The 21,567-nt window shown below is 47.6% G+C and overlaps 3 protein-coding genes across 3 annotated transcripts; 2 read left to right on the forward strand and 1 right to left on the reverse strand.

Moving 5' to 3' along the window:
- Nucleotides 1–2,932: 2,932 nt before the first annotated feature.
- On the forward strand, nucleotides 2,933–11,778 carry Ndufs2 (NADH:ubiquinone oxidoreductase core subunit S2). Its single transcript, XM_003466589.5, has 14 exons — nucleotides 2,933–3,049; nucleotides 3,669–3,775; nucleotides 5,863–6,053; nucleotides 8,052–8,172; nucleotides 8,360–8,472; nucleotides 8,710–8,784; nucleotides 8,960–9,037; nucleotides 9,169–9,254; nucleotides 9,468–9,587; nucleotides 10,327–10,456; nucleotides 10,856–10,951; nucleotides 11,113–11,196; nucleotides 11,324–11,381; nucleotides 11,567–11,778. The coding sequence occupies exons 1-14, from the start codon at nucleotides 2,955–2,957 to the stop codon at nucleotides 11,602–11,604; spliced, it is 1,392 nt and encodes a 463-aa protein (XP_003466637.2). The 5' UTR covers nucleotides 2,933–2,954; the 3' UTR covers nucleotides 11,605–11,778.
- Nucleotides 11,779–12,624: 846 nt separating this feature from the next.
- On the forward strand, nucleotides 12,625–15,809 carry Fcer1g (Fc epsilon receptor Ig). Its single transcript, XM_003466590.4, has 5 exons — nucleotides 12,625–12,814; nucleotides 14,647–14,738; nucleotides 14,889–14,924; nucleotides 15,343–15,363; nucleotides 15,443–15,809. The coding sequence occupies exons 1-5, from the start codon at nucleotides 12,766–12,768 to the stop codon at nucleotides 15,503–15,505; spliced, it is 261 nt and encodes an 86-aa protein (XP_003466638.2). The 5' UTR covers nucleotides 12,625–12,765; the 3' UTR covers nucleotides 15,506–15,809.
- Nucleotides 15,810–18,911: 3,102 nt separating this feature from the next.
- On the reverse strand, nucleotides 18,912–20,259 carry Apoa2 (apolipoprotein A2). The gene is made up of 4 exons (XM_003466591.3): nucleotides 20,141–20,259; nucleotides 19,937–20,024; nucleotides 19,526–19,658; nucleotides 18,912–19,153 (listed from the first exon to the last, which is right to left on the reverse strand). The coding sequence occupies exons 2-4, from the start codon at nucleotides 19,986–19,988 to the stop codon at nucleotides 19,033–19,035; spliced, it is 306 nt and encodes a 101-aa protein (XP_003466639.1). The 5' UTR covers nucleotides 19,989–20,024; nucleotides 20,141–20,259; the 3' UTR covers nucleotides 18,912–19,032.
- Nucleotides 20,260–21,567: the final 1,308 nt, after the last annotated feature.

The following is a 21,567-nucleotide window of genomic DNA, read 5'->3' on the forward strand; positions in this document are numbered from 1 at the left end:
GGGCGGGGGAGGGGAACTCCAGCAGCTGGATGAATTTTGGACACTGAGCCAGCTGATGACATAGCCTTTCTCCCCCTAAACCCCACAAGGAATCCTCAGCTGTCTATTTTCCTTTTTGGTGGGACAAAGCCCCAGGGGAGGCAGGGAGTCAGGGAAAGGGTCTGGCCAACACAGATCATGTCCTGGGAGAATTTCTGCTCCTACTGTCTAATCCTTCGTGGCCTCTCCATTCTCAAGGCTCCTCCACACTGCCCTCTGCCCCCAGAGGCTGATTTTCAGGACCAAGTGGGGAACAGGTAAGGAAGAACTGAGCAGGTAGCTTGACATACTCAGGATGGGACCAAGCAGACAGCCAGAGAAGGCAGAGAGACAAGTTCAGGAGGCAAGAGACAAGTTCAGGTGATCAGGGAGTTAGTTCACTGCCCAAAGTTAGGATGATTCTTCTGGAATAGATATGCAGACAATCAGCAGGGATTAATGACTTTCTTTATAGGAGACTCCAGGGTGGCCTCTCAGGCTTCCTAAATTACCCACTCCCAGCCCTTTTGCACCCTCCATAGCCCCAACAGCCATTCCAGCCTCCATTTCCCATTGCCAGGGCTCCTCCTTCCCACTTCCTGACTCCCCATTTTCCCTGGCCCAGCTCCCAGCAGATTTCCCCAGGCTCTTGGCCCTGCTCCTACCCATTCCCAATAGTCCTAAGCCCTCCCCCAGCCTCAAGTCAGCCAACCTAGCACAGGCAAGGACTTGCTCTCAGGAACCAAGAATTACCCTATGTCATTCTGAGGGAATCCCCTCTCTGTCCCTGTCAAGTCCTGAAAACCTGATAGTTCCTGGAATATCTAGTAATCTTTGATTTCTCATTCTCCTTGGGGTGGAGAAAGTACCTGGGGAACAGAGTTGCCGTTAGAGAAGCAAATTATTGCACTGGCTTCAGATTGGAGGAGACTCAGAACAGAGGTCTTGGAGTAGATTCTCAAGACAAAGAAGTCAAAGGTTCAGAAGTCTGGGGCAATTTCTGCTCACACCATTACATGGCTACTATTTCCCCAGGAAATCCCCAGGAAGAAGAGTATAATCAGCAGTCCCTTCCCTTTCCCAGAGGGGGACCACCTCCCCCTGACTCCATCCCCTTATTCACTCTCTGCCTGGTCACCTCCTGTTTCCCACATCATATCCGCAAGAATACTTCCTCTCCTCCTCCCTTCCTGACCAGGTCACTAAGGCCTGTTCTGGTGCCCATCACTTCCCGTATTACCTACCGACTGTGATTGCTATACCCACTTTTGACCTGCTACAGGCCTAACCCTCTCTGGTCCTAAGTAGAGGCTGAGACTGGGGCTGTAGGATCATGCAAGGGAGGGGGCGCCAGAGGAGCAGGGGCAAGAGGAGCTATCACCAGAGAGCTCTTACTAACCCCTTTCCATCCCCCATCTGAGAGGAGGACAAAGGGAGTGACTAAGCAGAGAAAGACAAAGGGCCTTAGAGTGGTAGCAGCAGCTTGTGTATGTGTATGTGTGTGGTGGGGGTCAGTGGCAGGGAGAAGACACAAAAGATGCAGTGTCCTAGGCAACCCCCCAGGAGCCCTCACCCCAGGCCCAGCTGAAGTTGCTACATGGCCCAGAGTCTACCCTGATTTCTAGGCTAGATTAAGCCAAATAAATACAGCCCCCCTAATCCCATCATCACATTTACTGTGTTTCAACTGTAAGAGTAAAAGATAAGGAAAGGGTGAGGAATGTAGAGGATAAAGGACAAGCCTCTGTCCTGGCTCTGTGAGGTCCGCCTGTCTATGCCAGGTCCTGGTCAGTTCCCATAGCCAGGGATCTGGCCCCACCCTTTGGTATGGTTCCCATTAGGTCAATTCTCAGGGTAGAAGTCTGGCTTTCTGCTCTTTCTCGGCAGCAAGGAATTCTCTGTCTTTGCCACTCCCTGGTCTGTCTGTCTGTTCTAGCCTGCTACACTGCTGGTGGGCTGGATCGCAGGGACCTTGTTTAGGGTTTAGGGTTAACTCTCCCTTAAACAGTCCAGGGTGGGAAAGTTGTATAAACTTCACGGGTGAGTGGGCCAGCTGGAGCTGGGTTTGGAAGCAGAGGGAGAGACAGGAATTGGCCTTGGAAGCAATAGTCTTGTCGGTACCAATTGAGATCAGAGTCCTGGTGCTCTTATACTTTTATGCTGTTGGTCACTACTGGGAAGAACTGCGACAGGATGAGAAAGACGTGGGAAAATACACTGGACAGAGTGGACTGCAGGCATGAGGCACCTCTGAGGCCACTGACCAAGTCTGTGATTCAGGAAGCCCTGAGGATGTCAGGGTCACCCACAGAGGACCTTCCCTCTCCCATCTGGGTTGAAGTAGCTCCTTCACACTGGGCGGGGGTGGGAGGGGGAGAGCCTCCACCAATGCTGGTGGCCTTGGCTTCCTTCTCTTTCTTTGTTTTGGTTTGGCGGGAGCTGTCAGGCCCGCCTAGCCACAACTGGGCCCCTTTTCCTTATCCCTTTTCGGGGCATCTGGAAATCAGCTGGCTTAGCTGTTCCAGATCTTTTGGATTTCCTCATGGGGAGGTAATTGGCAAGGGTAAGGCTCAAACACTCTCTTCGCTGAGCATGACTACCAAGGGAAGCGGCCAAAGCAGAAGGGAGTAGGAAGGATCCGCGTGAGTGCGCGTCTGGGAAAGGGAGGAGAGCTCAGGAACAGCAGCAAGTCTCCCTCGCTTACAGTAGTTTAGAACAGCCCTGAGACGGCCCGCCCCCAGTAAGGATGACAGCAGTCACTGTTATTTAAGTGAAGCCAAGGAGCAGAACCCGGAAATGGTCAGGTTCCTGATTGACAGTTTTGCCCTCTTCCAAAATGGCGTTCCAGTGATGCTAATATAGGGGAAGCCCACATGGAGGCGCGCAGGAGTCACTTCCGCCCGGTTCTCCTTCCCACAGGCTGCAGTTGCGGTAAGATGGCGGCGCTGAGGGCTCTTTGCACCCTACGTGGTGTTGGGGCCCAAGTGCTGCGGCCCTGGCCCGGGGTCCGACTGCTTATTCAGCCCAACAGGTGAGACCGATGGCAGCCCTCGAAGCGTTTTTCCTAAGGGTAGAGTTTGTCGAATCCGAGGTCACTCTTTGGGCCCAGCGACCCTCCGAAAAGAATGACCCAGGTCTGTGACCCTCTCACCTGCTCTGATTTCTCAGGTTCCAAAATGTCGTGGCACCCATTGCAACCGAGAAAGGGAAGAGGGTTTTGAACCCGTTTTACCAGGGGTAAAATTAGTGGAGTGGTAGTCTTTGCCCTTCAACTTTAGTTAATTACGTGCATCTCTCTTCCAGAGCTCAGCAGAGGAGCCAGGATTCACCCATTCATTCTCTTCATAGTCTTAGGTGATCTTTAAACACCTTTCTCGCATTCATATCCACATGAATGAGAATGAGAATGTAATGAAAATACGAAGGAGTTAGGATGCCCAGTCTTACATGCACAAGAGTGCTAGGGGAAGTAAGTCCAGGAATGACTTATTAATAGAAATGGACTCTCTAGAATTCAACGTATTTTGACTCAGTAATGTGGCGTTGAAAAATCCAAGACATCCGTCCTTGGAACCTTTTTAGAGTGAATGGAAACTGAGGAACTAAGCATTGTTCAGGCCCTTCTCTAGGATCTGTCTTTTAACTCCTAGAGGTGCTCGGCAGTGGCAGCCAGATGTGGAATGGGCACAGCAGTTTTCGGGTCCTGTCATGTACCCTACTAAGGAAACAGCCCACTGGAAGCCTCCACCTTGGAATGGTGAGTGTCCAGAGCTGCTGTCGCAAACCTATTCCTGTTCCAAGCTGATTTGTAATTGTGTTCTAATCCTTTGTGTTAAGCAAATTTTAGCCCCTGTCCTGCTCGCTTTTCCTTTTTGTTCTTTTTGAGACAGGGTCTCAGAATGCAGTTCAGGCTGGCCTTGGGCTCACTTGTAACCAAGGCTGGTCTCAAACTGGCAATGGTCCTTCTACCTCAGCCTCCCGAGTGAGTGCTAGGATTACAGGAGTGTGCCACTACACCCAGCGATGCTTGCTTCTTTTACTATTGAACAAATGATACTTGTTATTATAGCTTTTACTGTAGTAGGACAGAAAAGAGATTCAGCCAATAGCCAAAAATCCCTAATAGATTTAAATATTCATCTTCTTTCAAGTTTAGTCCATTTTAATTAATTAATTTATTTTTGAGGTAATTTATTTTAATTAATTAATTTATTTTGAGGACCTCACTGCAGTTCAGGCTGGCCTTGAACTCACTATGTAGCCCAGGCTGGCACCAAGCTCAAGTGATCCTCCTGCTGGGATTACAGGTGTGTGCCTCAGTGACCAGCCTTAGCCTATTTTAATTTGCCTGTATGGACAATGTGATTTTCCTATTGGCACTCAAGTGACACTTACTTGAAAACTGTTCTTTCCTCTCACCAAAATTAGTGCTTCTGGGCAATCCACTCAGGAACCCTTCTGTCTCTTTCCCAGACAGAAGCTTTATTTCTTCTCAATAAATATATTCAGCTCTAAAAAGAAAAAAAAAAATAGCGCTTCCTCTTGACTTTGATTTTGATGTGTGATATCCTCATAAGTCAACCATGTGGCTTTTTTCACGTTTCATATCTGGTCTTTTTTTTTTTTTTTTTTTTTTTTAAGGACAGGGTCTCCCTAAGCAAAGGCTGGAGTCTTGAGCTCACTTTATAACCCAGACTAGTCTCAAACTCACAATGATCACTCACAATGTTTCAGCCTCCCAAGTGCTAGAATTACAGGTACCCCCATGCCTGGGCCAGCTCAGATGCTATCTATATGAAGTCTTCACTGTGCTCTTTGCGTCCATTAAATACGTAATACCTGAGGTGATTGCTTGGTAACTTACAAATTTGACCTGTGTTACCATTTTTCACATGCATTTATTTTCCCAACTTAAAGTATAAACTCCTTGAGGGTAAAAACTGCCATTTAGAGCCCAAGCATGGTGGTGCACTCCTGTAATCCCAGCATTCAGGAGGCAGGAGGATCACTGAATTTGAGGCCAGCCTGTGCTACATAGTGAGTTCAAGGCCGGTCTGAACTATATAGTGAGACCTGTCTCAAAACCAAACCAAACCAAATCAAAACAAAATGTCACTTAGTAGCATTATGCATTAAGCAAATGTTTCCTGATTGGCATTTACCAGATACATTCAGAAGGCATTATATTCCCCCCCCCCATTATATTCTAATAGTTAAGAGTGCATAATTAGGCAGGATGGCACATACAATGGAGGCAGGAGGGTTACAAATTTTAGGCCAGCCTGGCAATTTAGGAAGACCATGTCTCAAAACTAAGGCTCAGCAGTGAAGCACCCCTGGGTCCCATCCCCAATACCCTTTCCCTCCCACAAACACACACAAAGTATACATAGACTCAAGAGCAGAACAGACTTAGTTCAGATCCTGGCTCTGCCGCTTAATTTGTTTTGTGATCCTGGAGAAGTCATTTGAGCTCTCTCACCTCAATCTCTCCAGTAAAATGGGGACAGTACTATGATCGACGTGAGAATTAATTCAAAATAAGTGAAGTGCATAGTAGAGTAGTAACTGTTGCATACTAAGGTGATATAAATGTTACCTGTAATTATTAAAAAGATATTTGTAAGAGAGAGTAAGATAGTCCCGCTCATTAGGAAATGTAGGTCTCTCTCTTGCCTTTTTGCTACCTAATGGTTTTCTTCCTAGTTATACCAGCAATGAGGAAATTAACAAGGAATGGAATGGTGAGATGAAAGATCCGCAGGGAGAGACTAACTCCTTGCTGTCTCTCGGGGGTTTGCACGGGAATTACTATTTGGCTTTCACCTATTTCCCATTTCTCAGATGTGGACCCTCCAAAGGAAAACATAGTTTCCAACCTAACCCTGAACTTTGGGCCCCAGCACCCAGCAGCCCATGGAGTCCTGCGGCTGGTGATGGATCTGAGTGGGGAGATGGTGCGGAAGTGCGACCCTCACATTGGGCTCCTGCACCGAGGCACTGAGAAGCTCATTGAGTACAAGACTTACCTACAGGTGTGGGGGAGCCTGTTGATGGGATCTGGGCTTTTGCCTGGGGAGAGGAGGGTGTTATGGGTAATAGCGCACAGAGGTTATTGGAGCAGGCCTGGTAGGGAGGATGGAGGGAGGTGCTTGAGTTTAGATTTGGTTTATCCCTCAGCAGTGCTTTGAGATGAGCTATAATCCCCCACTTCTCTCCGGCTGACTTTTGGCTGCCCCCTTTACCATGACTCTAGTGCCTCAGTTTTCCCTCTCATACTAGTACGTCAAATCCAGTGTCCTTAAAATTAGAGGAGAGGAGAGACGTCAGCTTTTAAATTTGCAGCTGATTCTTGTATCTCCCAGCTAAGTTTGTTTGTGAAACTGTGAGTCAGAGTGACCAGCTCTGGATTTGTGACAGTTTGCTGTTATCAGGAAAGCCGTAAAACTCCCCAATAGACTCAGATTGGAAGGAATTGGATAGTGGCGTCTGGATTTAGACGTATCCCAAGGTCAGAGGTGCACAGTGACTGGGATGCAATTCCCCAGAGTCTCGCTGTTATGGATTCTGGGCCCAGCATCCATGGGTGTCAGTGATGTCAGGACAAGAACAGGCTGTCCCAAGGATCGGTCTTAGCCCCGCCTCCTTCCTGGAAGCTGACGCTGGCTCAGCAGACAGCTAGGACTAGGCCGTAGTGGGCACTCTGGAAGAAGGCCATGTTTACCTGGTGCTCTGTCTTCCTCAAATCCCTTACTCCTAGATACCGCTGTAACTCATTACCTTTTAATAGCTCAGTTTTAAGAGACTCAAGAGAAAAAAGAGAATTAGAAGTCCAAGACACTCTGACACTCTGACAGAGGTGATATTGAGACCACAGTTCTGTTTATTGTGATGTGCTAGAGCCAGCACATACTGGCTTACCGAAACCTAAATGTTAAGTTTTTAGAAACTTTGGGAACCTGTTACTGATGGTTGAGGCAGGAGTATCACATGTTCGAGCCCCACTTGGGCTACATACAGAAACCCTGTCTCAAAAGAAAAAACAAGGGGGCTGGGGATTTAGCTCAGCGGCATAAGCGCCTGCCTTGCAAGCAGGCAGTCGTGAGTTCGATCGCCGGTACCAATAAAAAGACCAAAAAAAAAAAAAAGACAAAACAAAACAAACTGAATTCTATAGAGTTATGATTTTTTTAAGTTTATGACTTAATGTATTAAAAACAAAAATAAATACTCAAAACTTTACATATATTGAAACATCCCAGGTACCGCATTAATATGTACAATTGTTAGGTTTTTGTCTGTTGCTTAAAAAATAAAGCCAGGCATAGTGTGCAGACCAGTAATCCCAGCACTCTTGAGGCTGAGACAGGATGATCATTACAAGTTCAAGGCCAACCTGGGCTGCAAAGTGAGATCCTGGGTTTTTGTTGTTGTTGTTGTTTTTCGTACCAGGGGTCAAAGTCATGACTTTGTGCATGCCAGGAAGTTGCTTGTGCTGCTGAGCTAAATCCCCAGCCCCAAGATCCTATCTGAAAAAAAAAATTTAAATACGCAAAACTCATTTCCTTGTTGGCATATTTTCCTATGCAGTGCCTTTGAAGCATTTGATTTCCTCACACATGTGCAGTAGAAAGACTGTATAATAGCCTGCTGCTTTTCCCAGTGCTGCACTCAGTCATGTAATGTTGGTTGGTGGGAGTATTTTTAGCATGGAAATTGACAGATCAGGATTTTCCCCTTACTGTGGAGACCCAGGTTTTATTTTACTTTATTTTTTTGGTACCAGGGATCGAACTCAGGACCTCGCGCTTGCCAAGCAGATGCTTGTGCCACTGAGCTAAACCCCACCCCTAGGGAGGCAGGTTTTAAATGTTTGCCAGCATGTTGTTGGTTCCCGGGCAGTCTATCCTGCCTTGGTGGGGCTGCTGAGAGAAGGGGGGCTCATGCAGCACCATCTTCCAATGTCAGGCTTCTGGCAAGAATCTCTGGGCTCATGAGCCTCTTAGCTGTGACCTGGATTTTCCCTTTCCCAGGCCCTTCCATACTTTGACCGCTTAGACTACGTGTCCATGATGTGTAACGAGCAGGCATATTCACTAGCGGTGGAGAAGCTGCTAAACATCCAGCCTCCTCCCCGGGCACAGTGGATCCGAGGTATGTGCTGCCCCTTACCCCTGCTGCCCACTGCAAGCACAGCACAGTGCCTTCACCACCCCTTCCCCATCATAGGAGCGTTTTGGAACCCAAGCTTAGTGTCCAGCCTCCAAGCTCTGCCTGGACTGCTCTCCAAGCCGGATCTGTGGCTTTAATATGCATCTCTTCTTGTCTTCCTTCACCACAGTGCTGTTTGGAGAAATCACACGACTTTTGAACCACATCATGGCCGTGACCACACATGCCCTGGACATTGGGGCCATGACCCCTTTCTTCTGGATGTTTGAGGAACGGGAAAAGGTAGGAGAGGGAAGCTTGGGAATTGGATTAGGGAAGTAAGTACAGGAAATAGGGAAAATATGAAGGCAACAAGATTAAAAGAAGAGGAGACCATTTTGGGGAGCAAGGTAATTCAGTGAGGGACTCTTACGAGAGATCTGTTGGCACAAAAAGGCAAAAGGCAGGGTAGTCGGCCACCGTGTTATTGGACGTATGGGCCCAGTACTTTGTGACTAATTCCCAGTGTGTCTTATTAAGATGTTTGAGTTCTATGAGCGGGTGTCTGGAGCCCGAATGCATGCTGCTTACATCCGACCCGGAGGAGTACACCAGGTAAGGGGCTCCTTTGCCTGGGGATTTCCAGCCTTGTCTGCTTCCCTGTGTGGCCACTGGAGGGCAGCACCGGCTGATGGGGACTCACCCTGTTCCCTGGAAAAGGGGTGTGAACTGGCTGTCCTTAGAGGAGACTCAGCTGTGTTCACTGTCTCCGGGGCTTGACACCTTCTAGGACCTACCCCTTGGCCTCCTGGATGACATCTATCAGTTTTCTAAGAACTTCTCTCTTCGGATTGATGAAGTGGAGGAGGTAAGGTAGAAGTGGGTAGGAAACCCCCCTCCAAAGGGCTTTTGAGGTTTAGTTCCTGCCTACAAAGAAATACAGAGGTATTTGGGGATTGTTATGAAGAGTATCACCACACTAGTTTTCTTGGTTGATAGATGCTGACTAACAATAGGATCTGGCGAAATCGAACAGTCGACATTGGGGTTGTAAAAGCAGAAGATGCACTTAACTATGGTTTTAGGTGAGAGAGTACAACTTCTCTCCCTGGAGATGGGGTTGGGAGTGGGGAGTTCCTGCCCAGTGTCTTGGCTTTCAAGGATGTTTCATGCCCTACTTGTCATGCCCTGACTTTGTGTCTCACACCAGGAGTGTGGGGAAAGGGGAGACAAAGGAAAAATGGGCCTCCTTTCTTGCTTTGTGGTGTGCAGCCTGTGATGCCCTTTGTACCCTACAGTGGAGTGATGCTCCGGGGCTCAGGTATCCAGTGGGATCTGCGGAAGACCCAGCCCTATGATGTTTATGACCAGGTGGAGTTTGATGTCCCTATTGGTTCTCGAGGAGACTGCTATGATAGGTAAGGCCCAGATCCTTTCCCAGTTCATTGTCCAGCTCCTTGCCCCTGCCTAAATTTTCTCCTCGCTACTTTCCTGTCTACTCTCCTTGCAAGCTTCCAAGTATCTATGGGAACTTGTGTATACATGACCTGGGGATATAACTCAGTGGCAGAGCACATGTTTAGTATTTGTAAGGCCCTGGGTTCTATCCCCAGTACTGAAAGAAAAGACTAGGTTGCACATGTATGGCAGCTTATTTATGATAATCTCTGTTTTACAAAGAACTAGTTTAGGCTACATTTTGTTAACTGATGTCTGGGGCATAAAAATTACAGATTAACCTGGGATTGTGCTGTTAATGGTTAAGACTATACTCTTCCTAATTGAGTGTTCTCTCCACGAAATTCTTAAGTTTAAAATTCCATTCCTGTTTGTTGACCCTAAACTTTGCTATGAGGGTTTTGTTTGTTTTTCCATCTGACCCTGCATTCTGCAGTTCAAAAAGTATTTAAGAGGATAAGGAGGAAAACACTCTAGGCCATGGTCTGAGAAAATAAGGAGAGGGTTTGGGGAAGGACTTGATACAGGATCAGAATACTATAAGGCTCATGAGCAGTCACGCTATGCAGAGGTGTCGTTCTAACAGAACAGTGAAGAATGTTTTCCTAACTCGAGGTCAGCCAGTGGGCGTCTTCCCAGCCCCAGAGCTGCCTCTCTGCACACTCTACTCTTGCTCTGAGTCTGTCCCACCTGCTCTAGGTACCTGTGTCGGGTAGAGGAGATGCGCCAGTCCCTTCGAATCATTGAACAGTGTCTGAACAAGATGCCTCCTGGAGAGATCAAGGTTGATGATGCCAAAGTGTCTCCACCTAAGCGTGCAGAGATGAAGGTCGGCTTCAGGAAGAGGGACAGTGCAGTATTGGAAGGGACCAGTGGTCAGGGAGGAGAATCCTTGGATTAAATTCTACTTTTCAGTTTTAATTTTTTGTTGTTGTTTATTTGGGTTTTTTTTTTTTTTTTTTTTTTTTTTTGCCGGGGATCAAACTCACAACCTCACATTTGCCAAGCAGGCACTTAGGCCACTGAGCTAAACCCCAGATCCCCAGTTTTACTTCTTTACTGTGTAAGATTCTGAACCTCTCCTAGCTCTCCTTTTTATTCTGTGTCTTCTCTGCTTACTGACTTCCATGGAATTTTTAATCGGTAGGGGCTGGAGATTCTGTTGCTGAGGGAAGGCCTAGGAGGCAGCTAGGTCTGCTTCAGCGATGCTGCCTTTGTCCGTCTTCAGACTTCCATGGAGTCGCTGATCCATCACTTCAAGTTGTATACTGAGGGCTACCAAGTTCCTCCGGGAGCCACGTACACAGCCATTGAGGCTCCCAAGGTGAGAAGAGGGGAAGGAAAAGCTGTGTGAAGTGTGGGTGGCAGAGGACACCATTCAACAGAATGCTTGCCTGGCAGGGAGGGAGAGGAGAACAGAAGGGCTGTTGGGCAAAGCCAAGTGTCCTGCCTATTGACAAGGCTCCTACCTTCCTCTTTGGACAGGGAGAGTTTGGGGTGTACCTAGTGTCTGATGGTAGCAGCCGCCCTTACCGTTGCAAGATCAAGGCTCCTGGTTTTGCCCACCTGGTAAGAAGTAATCCCAGTGATTCTAATTTCAGTAAATCCCATAGTTTATTCTCCTTAGTTAAGGTTTTTGTGAAGTCTTCTCTCTGTGCAAATCTGGGCTAACCCTGTTGCTGTCTGCATCCCCCAGGCTGGCTTGGACATGATGTCTCAGGGACACATGTTGGCAGACGTCGTTGCCATCATAGGTATGAGACTTCTTATGCAGTGGAAATGTCCTGAACAAGGAATTGGGGGCTCCAGTGGGAGCAGAAACCAAATAGCCCTGTTCAGCACAGATTATGGCACAGGCTCAAGATCTCCTTCTCCCGGACACAGCAGTGGGTTCTGGATCGTTGGTAACAGCACTTCTCTCTGTGCTCTGACCTTCTAGGTACCCAAGATATTGTGTTTGGAGAAATAGATCGGTAAGGAGGGAACAGCATCGGATCTCCCTGACTAGCAGCTGCCTCTGCAGAGCCTGTTCCTCACTGGACATGAGGCTGTGTGCATGTGTACATGTGCATTTAGCTGTGTGGACTTCCTGTGCATGTACTAGAAAAGGAGAAATAATAAATTAGCCGCCTTGTGGCCCCTAAATACAAATACCTGGTATGTCTTTTTTTTGTTTTGTTTTGTTTTGTTTTTTGAGACAGTGTCTCACTGAGTAGTTCAAGCTGACCTTGAATTCACTAAGTAGCTAAGGCTGGCCTCAACCTTGTGATCGTTGTGCCTCAGCCTTCTGAGTGCTAGGATTACAGTTCAAAAAATATTTAAGAGGATAAGGAGGGAAACACTCTAGGCCATGGTCTGAGAAAGTAAGGAGAGGATTTGGGGAAGCATTCGATACAGGATCAGAATACTATAGGGTTCAAGAGCCCCACAACACCTGGCTTGGTATGTTTTTGTTTTTTTTGTCTTTTTCCTTTTTATCGGTACCGGGGATCGAACTCACGACTGCCTGCTTGCAAGGCTGGCACTTATGCCGCTGAGCTAAATCCCCAGCCCCTAGTATTTTTTTGTTGGTGTCTTGGGTTTTACTTTGCATTTCTGTTACATTTAGCTCCCCGCAGCTCTTCTTGTGTACCCTCCTTCTCTGTCTCTCATCCTTTTCTATTTTTATATTCCCCATTTCCCCTTTTCCCCTCACTTCCTCCTGCCCAAACCTCGGTATCCACACAAATTGGTAAACTCCTCAAATCAAGCTGGGTGTGATGTTCCTGGTGGGAAGGAAAGGTCTGTAGCAGGATTCAGGGGAATCTTGAGAGCACTATCTTGCCCATGTAGCTCACCAGGGAGGAGGGAAAGAGTGAAAACTGCCTTTCGCAAGCGGGAGACTCCTCATTGGTTGCAAGGGTAGATAGGGTGGTCATTGAAGGGCAGAGGCTGAGCCCAGATCTCCCAGCTTCTCTAGTTGGCCCTTCCGGGCACCGCCCGGCCTCTGGTGCAGGAAGGGGAAGGGGCCAAAGTGTTGGGGAAGGCGGGGCAGGAAGGGGGGAACTCTGTGGTCAGGGACCTGCTAGCGGAGCACAGCTGCACGGCGCTGTCAGAGATCTGATTGGCAGCTCACAGCCCCTCAGCCCCCTGCCCGTGATGTATCCAGCAGTGGTCTTGCTCTTACTCCTTTTGGTTGAACAAGCAGGTGAGAAGGTTTAGTGAGGGCCAGTGAGTTGGCCCCAGGGTGGGCGTTAAGGCTGGATCAAGAAAAGGAGGAAGAAGGCTGATGGTGAGCACAGGGCTCAGACAGACACAAACGCTGAAGCTGATGCTATGCAGACCCCTGGAGGGGGTGGTGCTAGTCCTGGATCCCTTCTTTTTAGTCCCTACCTCATTCCAGGCTTTCTTCAGGATTGATGTGAAGGGTCTGTCTGGCAGGGGAAGAGCATTTTTGTATGGCATGAAGAGCTGGTCTGGGAAGAGAACTTGATTCCCCTGCTCAGCATTCCCTCTGGGGTGCCTCCAATCCTCTGCTCAGAGCCTTTTGCTAGCTACTTAAATGTACACAACCCCCTCTGGCTGGTGGGGCGGCTGTCCTCGGGCTTTGTGGGGAGGCAAGGGGTCTCGAGGTAAACCCAGTTGTAGGCCTTTTAGGGCACACTTCTGTTGACAAGCAAGAGGAAGAGGGGTGCCATGAAATGCTCAGGCCTGGAGACCTGAACAGCGAGAAATAGAGGCAGATGAGGGCAGGCCCCACCACCTCTGTAAGAGCTTTTGCTTGCCTTGGGTTGTCTAGCAGGGAAAGTGATCGGGTGTGTATTTTGGAACGGGTTGGTGGCAGAATTTTGGGAAGAGTTTGGTAAACTCTTCTCCAGTGAAACTAGAGAAACTGAAATCGTTTGTCTGGGGAGGAGTTCCACTATCTGGCCTGAGAAGGTAGAGGAAAAAAATTAAGTGAACCACTAGGCAGCTTCCTGGCAATGACGGAGGCTGGGACGCCAGTACATAAAGGAAAGTACAGACTCTGGAGACAGACAACCTGGATTTGAGTTCTGGCTGTGTCACTCAACTTGAGCCCTGAATGAGTTACTTAGTTTTTCCGAGCGCCTGGGTTTTATTATCCATAAAACGGTGAAGATGATGTTTCCCTCACAGGGTAGTTTTGAGATTTGTGCAATAGCTTGTGTGAGAGTGTTGTAGAAAAGTACTTGACCGGTGTCAGTACTTGACCCATGTTAGTGACACGTACTCTGTCGGCCCTGATCAGAGTTAGGAACAGTCTCCAGAGCCCAGGCTCTATGTGATTTTTTAAAATTACGCAAAACTTCCCCTCTCAGAGGCCCAGGGTGAGTGAAAGAGCAGAGTAGACGGAAGAGGAATCTACATTTTGGATTTAGTTTGTGGTCATTCCCTTGGGCCTCTTGTCATTCTCCCAGCCTTGTATGCAGGGCCAGTGGTGTCTACACAGCCAAGGAAAGTGGACACATTTTTTTGCCTACTGAAATGTCTTGTGGGTCAGAAAGCATGAGGCTCATGCTAGATGACCAATAATAGAGTAATTGCCTTCCCTCCCTTCCCCAGCTCACATCCTTCCTGTCCAGCCCTCAGCCACAGGTCACAGGACTGAATAGAGACACTCCTGTGGTTTCTTCGCTGAAATTGACACTGCCTCTAGCCCCTTCCCTTCTGAGCTGAGGTTTTAGTCTTAGCCCGTGAACTTAGATGAGTCCTTGAGGTGAATGAAGTGCTCAGTGCTGCCTGGGAGTCACAGGACTAAAAAGAGGATTGGGCTGAGACGGAAGTCTTCAGCTTAGTCCTTGTAAGTCCTGCAGTAGAATCCATGCCGCCCGTTCTATCTCTGCCCTACTGAGGGAATGGGAAAAGAAGGAGAAACGGGAATCCATAGAGGAAGATAGTTACTTCCCACAGAGGGCTCCTTTCCAGGCTCTGACCCCCTTTCTAGAGCCCTGTCATCTCCTGCAAGCACCAGATCCCCACTGAGGTCCCTGACCCCATGGGCATCCTCTTTCCCCTCAGCGGCCCTGGGCGAGCCTCAGCTCTGCTATATCCTGGATGCCATCTTGTTCTTGTATGGTATAATCCTGACTCTGCTCTATTGTCGACTCAAGGTAAGGCAGGGTGGGGTGGGATTTGGAGAAGTGGGAGGGTGGCAGTAGCATGCATTGGAGGGGAATCAAAGAGATTCTCCCCCAAAGTCTGGGGTTAAGGGAGATGAGCCTTTAACTTCTCCTTTACTGATTAACTTTTCTTCACTCCAGATCCAAGTGCGAAAGGCAACTGTAGCCAGCTATGAGGTATGGATCCTCCTGCAGTTTTCCAGGCCCTCAGCTAGCCTGGGGTTCTGGCCTTTCGTGGGAGGGTGTGTGTCTGGCACTGCTGCTTCCTATGCAGCTCAGAGGTGCCTCTTTCACCTCAGTCTATGAACCCTGCCACCTAGCTGAGCCACAAGTGAAATACCCACCAGACAATGGGATAGAAAAAGCAGGGGGACCGGTGAATACATGAGAGTTGTGTGCCATGGTGTGGATGTGTGTTTGTAGCCACATGAACAAAAAGCATGTTTGAGTCTGGGAGCACCCTTGTGAGCCCCCTCCAGCCTTAAGGCAGCTGGCCAGAGTCCTCACACAGATGCCTCCTGGGATGGGAAAGGAGAGCCAAGGGCTCCTCCATGACACATGGATCTCTAATGCCTTTTCTCTTCCATCTCTGCAGAAACCAGATGGCATTTACACGGTGAGTGACTTTTGAAAAGAAGGGGGTTAGGGGGACCTGCATTGGGCTCAAGCTTCTCATCCTTGATTTCCACCTTTAGGGTCTGAGCACTCGGAACCAGGAGACTTATGAAACACTGAAGCATGAGAAACCGCCCCAGTAACTTTAGACCACATGTCCTTGTTACCTCCTTCTTCAGCTTCCAGTTCTCCTCGCAGCCCTCATGGTTGGCATCACCTAGGCCCTCCCTCGGTTAATGCCAGCTGGCCCCATCCCAATAATCATGCTAAACCCCTGATTAGTGTCTACCAGTCCTCCTCCCTGTTAAAGACTTGTGCTAAGATGCTATTCATTGATGGTTCTTTTCTGGTCCCATTCCCTTCTCCTGTCCTTCTTGCCTTCCCCATTCCCAGCTCCTACTAAATAATGGCCAGGGAGTACTGCCAATAAAGCTGCCACAGACTGGACTCCACTGAGTCATTAATTTATCATCTATTTATTTAGCCTCCACTGAGCACTAGACAGAGTATTGGAGATACAATTTTTAAAAAGGTAAACTCAGTTCCCAACCTCACAGAACTCACAGTCTAATGGATTTCAGGGCTGTTTGCTCAATATATGAATAAGTGCTGAGTGGCTGGGGGAAGGATGGCACCTTGATCCTAGGTGCCTTGGGGGTATACTGTCACTCTGTTGGAAGGACATGCACTTTTGGAGACATGAGGGCAGAGGAAAAACTTATGCACCCAACATGGACTTCAGCATTTGCAAGGTTATGTGGTGGGGGAGCCTATGTTTAATCCCAATAGTCACCAACCCAGATAAGGCCAATCCAGTGCATGTGCCTGAGAAATTCCTAGTGGACAGTTTTATGGAAATCCATGACTTTTCAGGGGATTCGGACAAGAGGGACCTTAGAGACAGGATCAGATAAGGGTTGGAAGTGGGTAAGGCAAAGGGGAACAAGTTGGTCCAAGTGGAAAATCATTTCACCCAGCACATGGGTGGATGGCCAAAGAGTCCCCTCAGTGCTACCCAAAACAGCTCCCTTCCCAACAAGTCTAGAGCTAACTACTGGCAATACCATGTATTGAGCAGTACTTTGCCCTGCATAGTGACTTACACTTTCCAAACTAGTTTCTAGCTACTTACACCAGTTGATATGCTCACCAGCCCCTAGGAGAAATTCAGGCTCTTAAATGAAATAACCATTCAAGGTCTACTTGATACAAGTGACTGACTGAGATATCTGTGTCCTTGCACATTTGCCACATGAGAAAGTGTGGATGTTTTGAAAGAGTCTTGAAGGCCAAACTAAGGAGGTTGTCACTACCTATAAGAAATCGGAGCCATCTCTACTCTCTGAAAGAAAAGTGATTTCAAATGAGATGCAAGAAATGAGCCTGGGTAGAGAAGCAACTGTTTTAAAATAGGGAACCGGGAGTATAGCTCAGTGGTAGAGCCCTTGCCTAATATGAAAGGGCCTGGCTTTAATCCCCAGCATTGCAGTAAATAACGTGATGACACATCTTTATTGGAAAATGCCTCATTTTCCTTTGTCCTACATTTTTTATTTATTTTTCTCCTCCCATTGACTGATCTTCAGTCTCTTTTGATGCAATTCAGATACTACAGCTCCTAAATTTTCCCTAGCCCCATGTGTTCACTAAGTTACACACCCGTCAGGCCTTTAAATGACTTTCATGGCTACCCACATCCAGGCTCTGAGACAGCTGCCCATCCTGTTCCATGGACAGCTCCTGGACAATGGTAGGCAAAGGGCTGAGAATGGGCCTTCCCCACACAGGGTCCAAATCAGAATGGAGGACTAGAGCACTTTTGGGCAGTGGAGTATTCCCAGCTTTTCCTTTCCTTATAAGATGGGAGAAACACAGGGTCCCCTCAGCTCAGACAGTGTCTTGGAACACTGGGTTAATTTGGGGGAGCTTTTTTCTCTTCCTAGTATAACTAGGAAGACATTCTGAGGGATGTCTGTAAGGAAAAGTCCAAAGGACATCTTCCCATGAGTTTTGACCCTTTCCCACATTGTTTTAGCATTGTAAAAATATCAATACCCCTAATTAAGTCCTCTTTATAGAACAGACCATGCCAAAGCAAAAGGCCCTCGGCTCTTCAAGAATAGTGAATCTTAAAAAAAAAAAAAAAAAAAAGTGAACCTTATTATAAACATGAAATGGATCACTGATCACAGATTAAGATAGATGATCTAGCTGGGAATATAGCTAAGTGGCACAACAATTGCCTGGCAAGTACAAGATCCTGACTTTAATTCCCAGGACAAAAAAAAAGATAGATGACCTGATCCTAGAATAGTTTCCAGCTTCCTCATTCTCTACTACTCAGCTCCCCTAAATATAAACCCCTTACTCTGTAAAAGAGTTGCTCTGGTATTTTGGAGCCAGCAGCCTCTCTCAAGTTTTTTGTCTCAAATAAAATATGTCTCTGCTGCAAGTCTGACTGTCTGTCTGTCTCTCTGTCTGTCTGTCTCTCTCTCTCTCTCCTTTATTTATTATAGTGCCTTCGTTTTCTGTAGTATCCAGAATTTATGGACTTTTTTTTTTTTTTTTGTCTTTTTCATTTTTATCGGCACCAGGGAGTTTATGGACTTTCAATCTTTTCCTAGATCCATGACTTACAGGGAGGCTCTTCCCAGGCCTCTGGAAAACTCTTTCAGTTTGAGGAAGAAAAACATCGGTTTGCCAGGCAGGTATTGTGCCACTAAGCTGTATCTGTAGCCCCTGCTCTGACCATTTTTTTTTTTTTTTTTTTTTTTTTTTTTTTTGTCTTTTTCCTTTTATTGGTACCGGGGATCAAACTCACAATTGCCTGCTTGCAAGGCATGCGCTTATGGCGCTGAGCTAAATCTCCAGCCCCTGCTCTGACATTTCTATCATTTATCTCAACACTTTCTCCACACTCCATACCAAAGCCTTTTGTTTTGTTTTGTTTTGTTTTTTTGTTTTTGAGACAGGGCAGGTTCTCATTATGTAGTTCAGGCTGACCTTGAACTCACTATGTATCCCAGGCTTTTTGGAAGTCATTGAAGCCGGAAATTGACCACACACACAAGGCTGGAGCATGACCATCCCAACAACAAAGAGTGCCTGGGGCTAGCATGTGAAGAAGCTGCTTCAGCCGGGAGAACACCTGGCTGAAGACAATCTGAACAGTGGCTGCTAGGACAACAGGGTGTCATGTGACATTTAGTTGCTAAAAGGTATAAATTAAGGCCCTTGCAGTGAGGGGTCAATACCTTTCCTCCCATCAGGAGGATAAGAGCTCCACCTGACCCCAGCTTTGTCTGTTCTTTATTTTCTCTTCCTCTTGAGGTCCAAGGTCCTTCACCCATAAACCTCAAAGGGCCACATGGGTCACGGCACATGTTGGCCCTGAACTTGCAGCAATCTGCCTGTCTCAGCCTCATGAGTGGTGAGATTATAGACATGCACCACCTTGCCTGGCATCCTTCTTTCTGAAGCAGATTTGTCTTTTTCTTTCCTCCGATTCCTCCCCTACTCTGGTGTTCTTGTTACCCAAACACACAAGGCTCAGAGTTTGACTCCTGCATTTATTGTAGAAAATGGAAAGTAAGTAGAGATAAGGGCTCTAGATCTAGCCCGTGGGTGTTCCAGGGGCCAGCAGGAGCTGTAGGGCAATGATCTAGACACCTCACTGGGCAGGAGGCTGTGTTTTTTTGAAGTCCACGAAATTGCTCAAGATGTTAAACAGATCATTTCCAGCCTTCTTGACCAGAGGTACCAACTCCTCCTGCGTCTTTGTGAAGTAAGCCCTGGATAGAGAGGGGTTAGAGGTCAATGTGAAGGACTTTAGTCTCTGGCAAAGGTTAGGACAAATTGACTTAGGTCCCCAAACTATATACCGGGTACATTTGGCCATGGTAAGATTCCTAAGAGGAGAAGCAGGCCCTGTACTGGCCAGAGGAATACACCCTGGATGCTGACGTTCAAGACTGATTTCTGTGCTGTCTCCATCTGTCTAACAGGTGCATGGGATCCTTGGGTGACACATAAGTTTTTCTTTCCAATTTAAGTTGAATCCATCCTTACCCCAATCCCAAGCTCAGTCTCCTGTGAGACCTCCCACCTTCCCTTCCTTCTCACCACGGTCCCACAGCCCCTGAACCCCTCTCCTTAAGACTTACTGAGCTTGAGTCTGAAGCTCCTGGGCCTTCACCTTTTCCAACAGGTCCTTGCCATAGCTGGTCATGGTCTGGAAGTACTGAGAGAACAGTCTCTGCAGATTTGACTCCTCTGTCTGCCTCCGAACCAAAGCTCCTGCGCAGACACACGTACTCTTCTCAGCTGGGTCTCCAGTAAGGAGGCCTGGTCTCCTGCTACACCTCTCCCAGTATCCACCCCCATTCTCTGCGCTTTCCACCAAAAGTACCCGGTAGTGTCTTTGAATGGGCCTTCCAGATTTTAGAGAGGGAATGCTATTGATTTAGTTTTTGAGCCCTCTGGTCACCAGATTTGAAGAAAGGAGCACACATAGATGAGTGTCCAGGACCTCCAGCCCTGTCTATCTTTGGGCCCCTTCTCCATATGACACTCACCTTCTAGGCTGCAGATGGTAAGCAGCAGCACAGTCATTGCAAGGAGCTTCATGGTGAAAAGGTGACAGAGGAACAGTGTTTTCGTGTGCTGGTGGTGGGAAGGGATACTCTAGTCAAATGGGCTTCAGTCCCTGCCCTCCCCTGCCCTCCACTCCGGTTCCCTCCTTTTGCATGCTGCCCACACCTCTTGCTTGCTCACCATACCTTGTCAGCGTCTCTGTCCTTGGCTGGCTGTTCCTGGACTAGTTGCAGAGGCACAGCTATATATTGGTCTACTTCTCCACCCACTGTCAGGTGATAGACTCGTGTGTGTGTGTGTGTGTGTGTGTGTGTGTGTGTGTGTGTGTGTGTGTGTTGAACCTTGTGGAGAAAAACTGGAGAAATGGGGGAGGTGAGGACAAGTAAGGGGGACTCAACGCAATGGGGAAGGTACTGGGGGTAAGGCCTTGGGAGAGGGCAAGAGGGTACACTTCAGGTCTGCTTAAGGTGTATTCTTTTGGGACCTGCGATTATCAGTTCTTAGATTTTTATACAATGGGAAAGCAAGATTTCTAGTTCTGACATCCAATCTTTGGTAACCAATTATGGGTAGATTTCATCACCTGAACCTACCTCTCATCACTGCAGTTTAGCACAGAGGTATTGGGGAACAGAAGAAAGGAGAAATCAGGGGCAGTATGAAAGAATTGGAGGGAGGGGAATGAGGTCAGGGTCAGAGGGCAGGTGCTATCAAGTCTGTCCTGTTTGAGTTAATGTGTAATGAGATGGGGGAGAAAAAAGTGAGTACTCAGAATGACCCTCCTGCTCACTGATCAATGAGCATACCCTACCTCCAGGAAAACAAATTTAAGAAACAGGTTTTACCCTCCCACTCCCAACCAGAGAGCTCTCATAGGAAAAAAGGTGAAAGACTTTTGCCTGGATAAAGATTGAAGGTGCCTGGTCACTTATTCACCTTATCTGTTTGAGGTGGTGGTCAACCAATATTGAATCAGAGGGGCAAATAGCATTCCTGATGGCAAGGCCCTGGCCCTTGCCCCAGTCCTAGTTGTGAGAGAAGGAGGCAGAGGTACATTGTTCAGACCCAGAGTGTTCAGTGGAATCAGCTAAACATATATCAGGAACATTTGTATTTTTCACTCTTTTGCCCCCAAAGCTTACCTCCTATGCAGATAGAACATTCCTGAGAGTTGGGAGTGGAGATGTGGGAGTTAGTAAGCGGGGGTAGTGACCGAAAACCAAGAAATCATCTATTTTTCCTGTGGAATACATAGTGCTTGAGGGTTACTCTATTGTTTGCCTCTGGCCCTGGGGTGAAGCATATTCACAGGCTGCAGTCCTGTTCCTAGATTTGATTTCCTTACTGTGACTTGAGACTGGGAGAGGGGAGGGTTGGCTCTAGAAGGCAGCTGTTATAGGGAACCATTCTACCAGAACCTGCTCCTCTAACCCTAACTCTTATGTCGGTTCCCAGTTCACCAAAAGGACAAATAGGAGAGCTGTAGACCCCACTCTTGTAGGAATAGGAACAATAATAGTGTGATGTGAAATATGTTCGCATACCAACATCTGTTCCTACTGGGATGGGTTCATATGATGAAGGAATCCAACTGATAGTACAGCCCAAACTC

Source organism: Cavia porcellus, unplaced genomic scaffold (genome assembly GCF_034190915.1).
Source record: "Cavia porcellus strain 051 isolate PalLab524CR breed Dunkin Hartley unplaced genomic scaffold, mCavPor4.1 scaffold_7, whole genome shotgun sequence".
NCBI classification, from domain to species: domain Eukaryota; kingdom Metazoa; phylum Chordata; class Mammalia; order Rodentia; family Caviidae; genus Cavia; species Cavia porcellus.

Excerpts from the sequence above, each read along its gene's own strand:
- Apoa2 (XM_003466591.3), bottom strand. The coding sequence starts at position 19,988 with ATGAAGCTCCTTGCAATGACTGTGCTGCTGCTTACCATCTGCAGCCTA. Across the intron at positions 19,659-19,936 it reads TACCATCTGCAGCCTAGAAG|GAGCTTTGGTTCGGAGGCAG; the intron begins GTGAGTGTCATA and ends GTGTCTGCGCAG. Across the intron at positions 19,154-19,525 it reads GAGCTTCAGACTCAAGCTCA|GGCTTACTTCACAAAGACGC; the intron begins GTAAGTCTTAAG and ends CTCTCTATCCAG.
- Ndufs2 (XM_003466589.5), top strand. The coding sequence starts at position 2,955 with ATGGCGGCGCTGAGGGCTCTTTGCACCCTACGTGGTGTTGGGGCCCAA. Across the intron at positions 8,473-8,709 it reads TGTTTGAGGAACGGGAAAAG|ATGTTTGAGTTCTATGAGCG; the intron begins GTAGGAGAGGGA and ends TGTCTTATTAAG. Across the intron at positions 8,785-8,959 it reads GACCCGGAGGAGTACACCAG|GACCTACCCCTTGGCCTCCT; the intron begins GTAAGGGGCTCC and ends GACACCTTCTAG.
- Fcer1g (XM_003466590.4), top strand. The coding sequence starts at position 12,766 with ATGTATCCAGCAGTGGTCTTGCTCTTACTCCTTTTGGTTGAACAAGCA. Across the intron at positions 14,739-14,888 it reads TGCTCTATTGTCGACTCAAG|ATCCAAGTGCGAAAGGCAAC; the intron begins GTAAGGCAGGGT and ends TCTTCACTCCAG. Across the intron at positions 14,925-15,342 it reads CAACTGTAGCCAGCTATGAG|AAACCAGATGGCATTTACAC; the intron begins GTATGGATCCTC and ends CCATCTCTGCAG.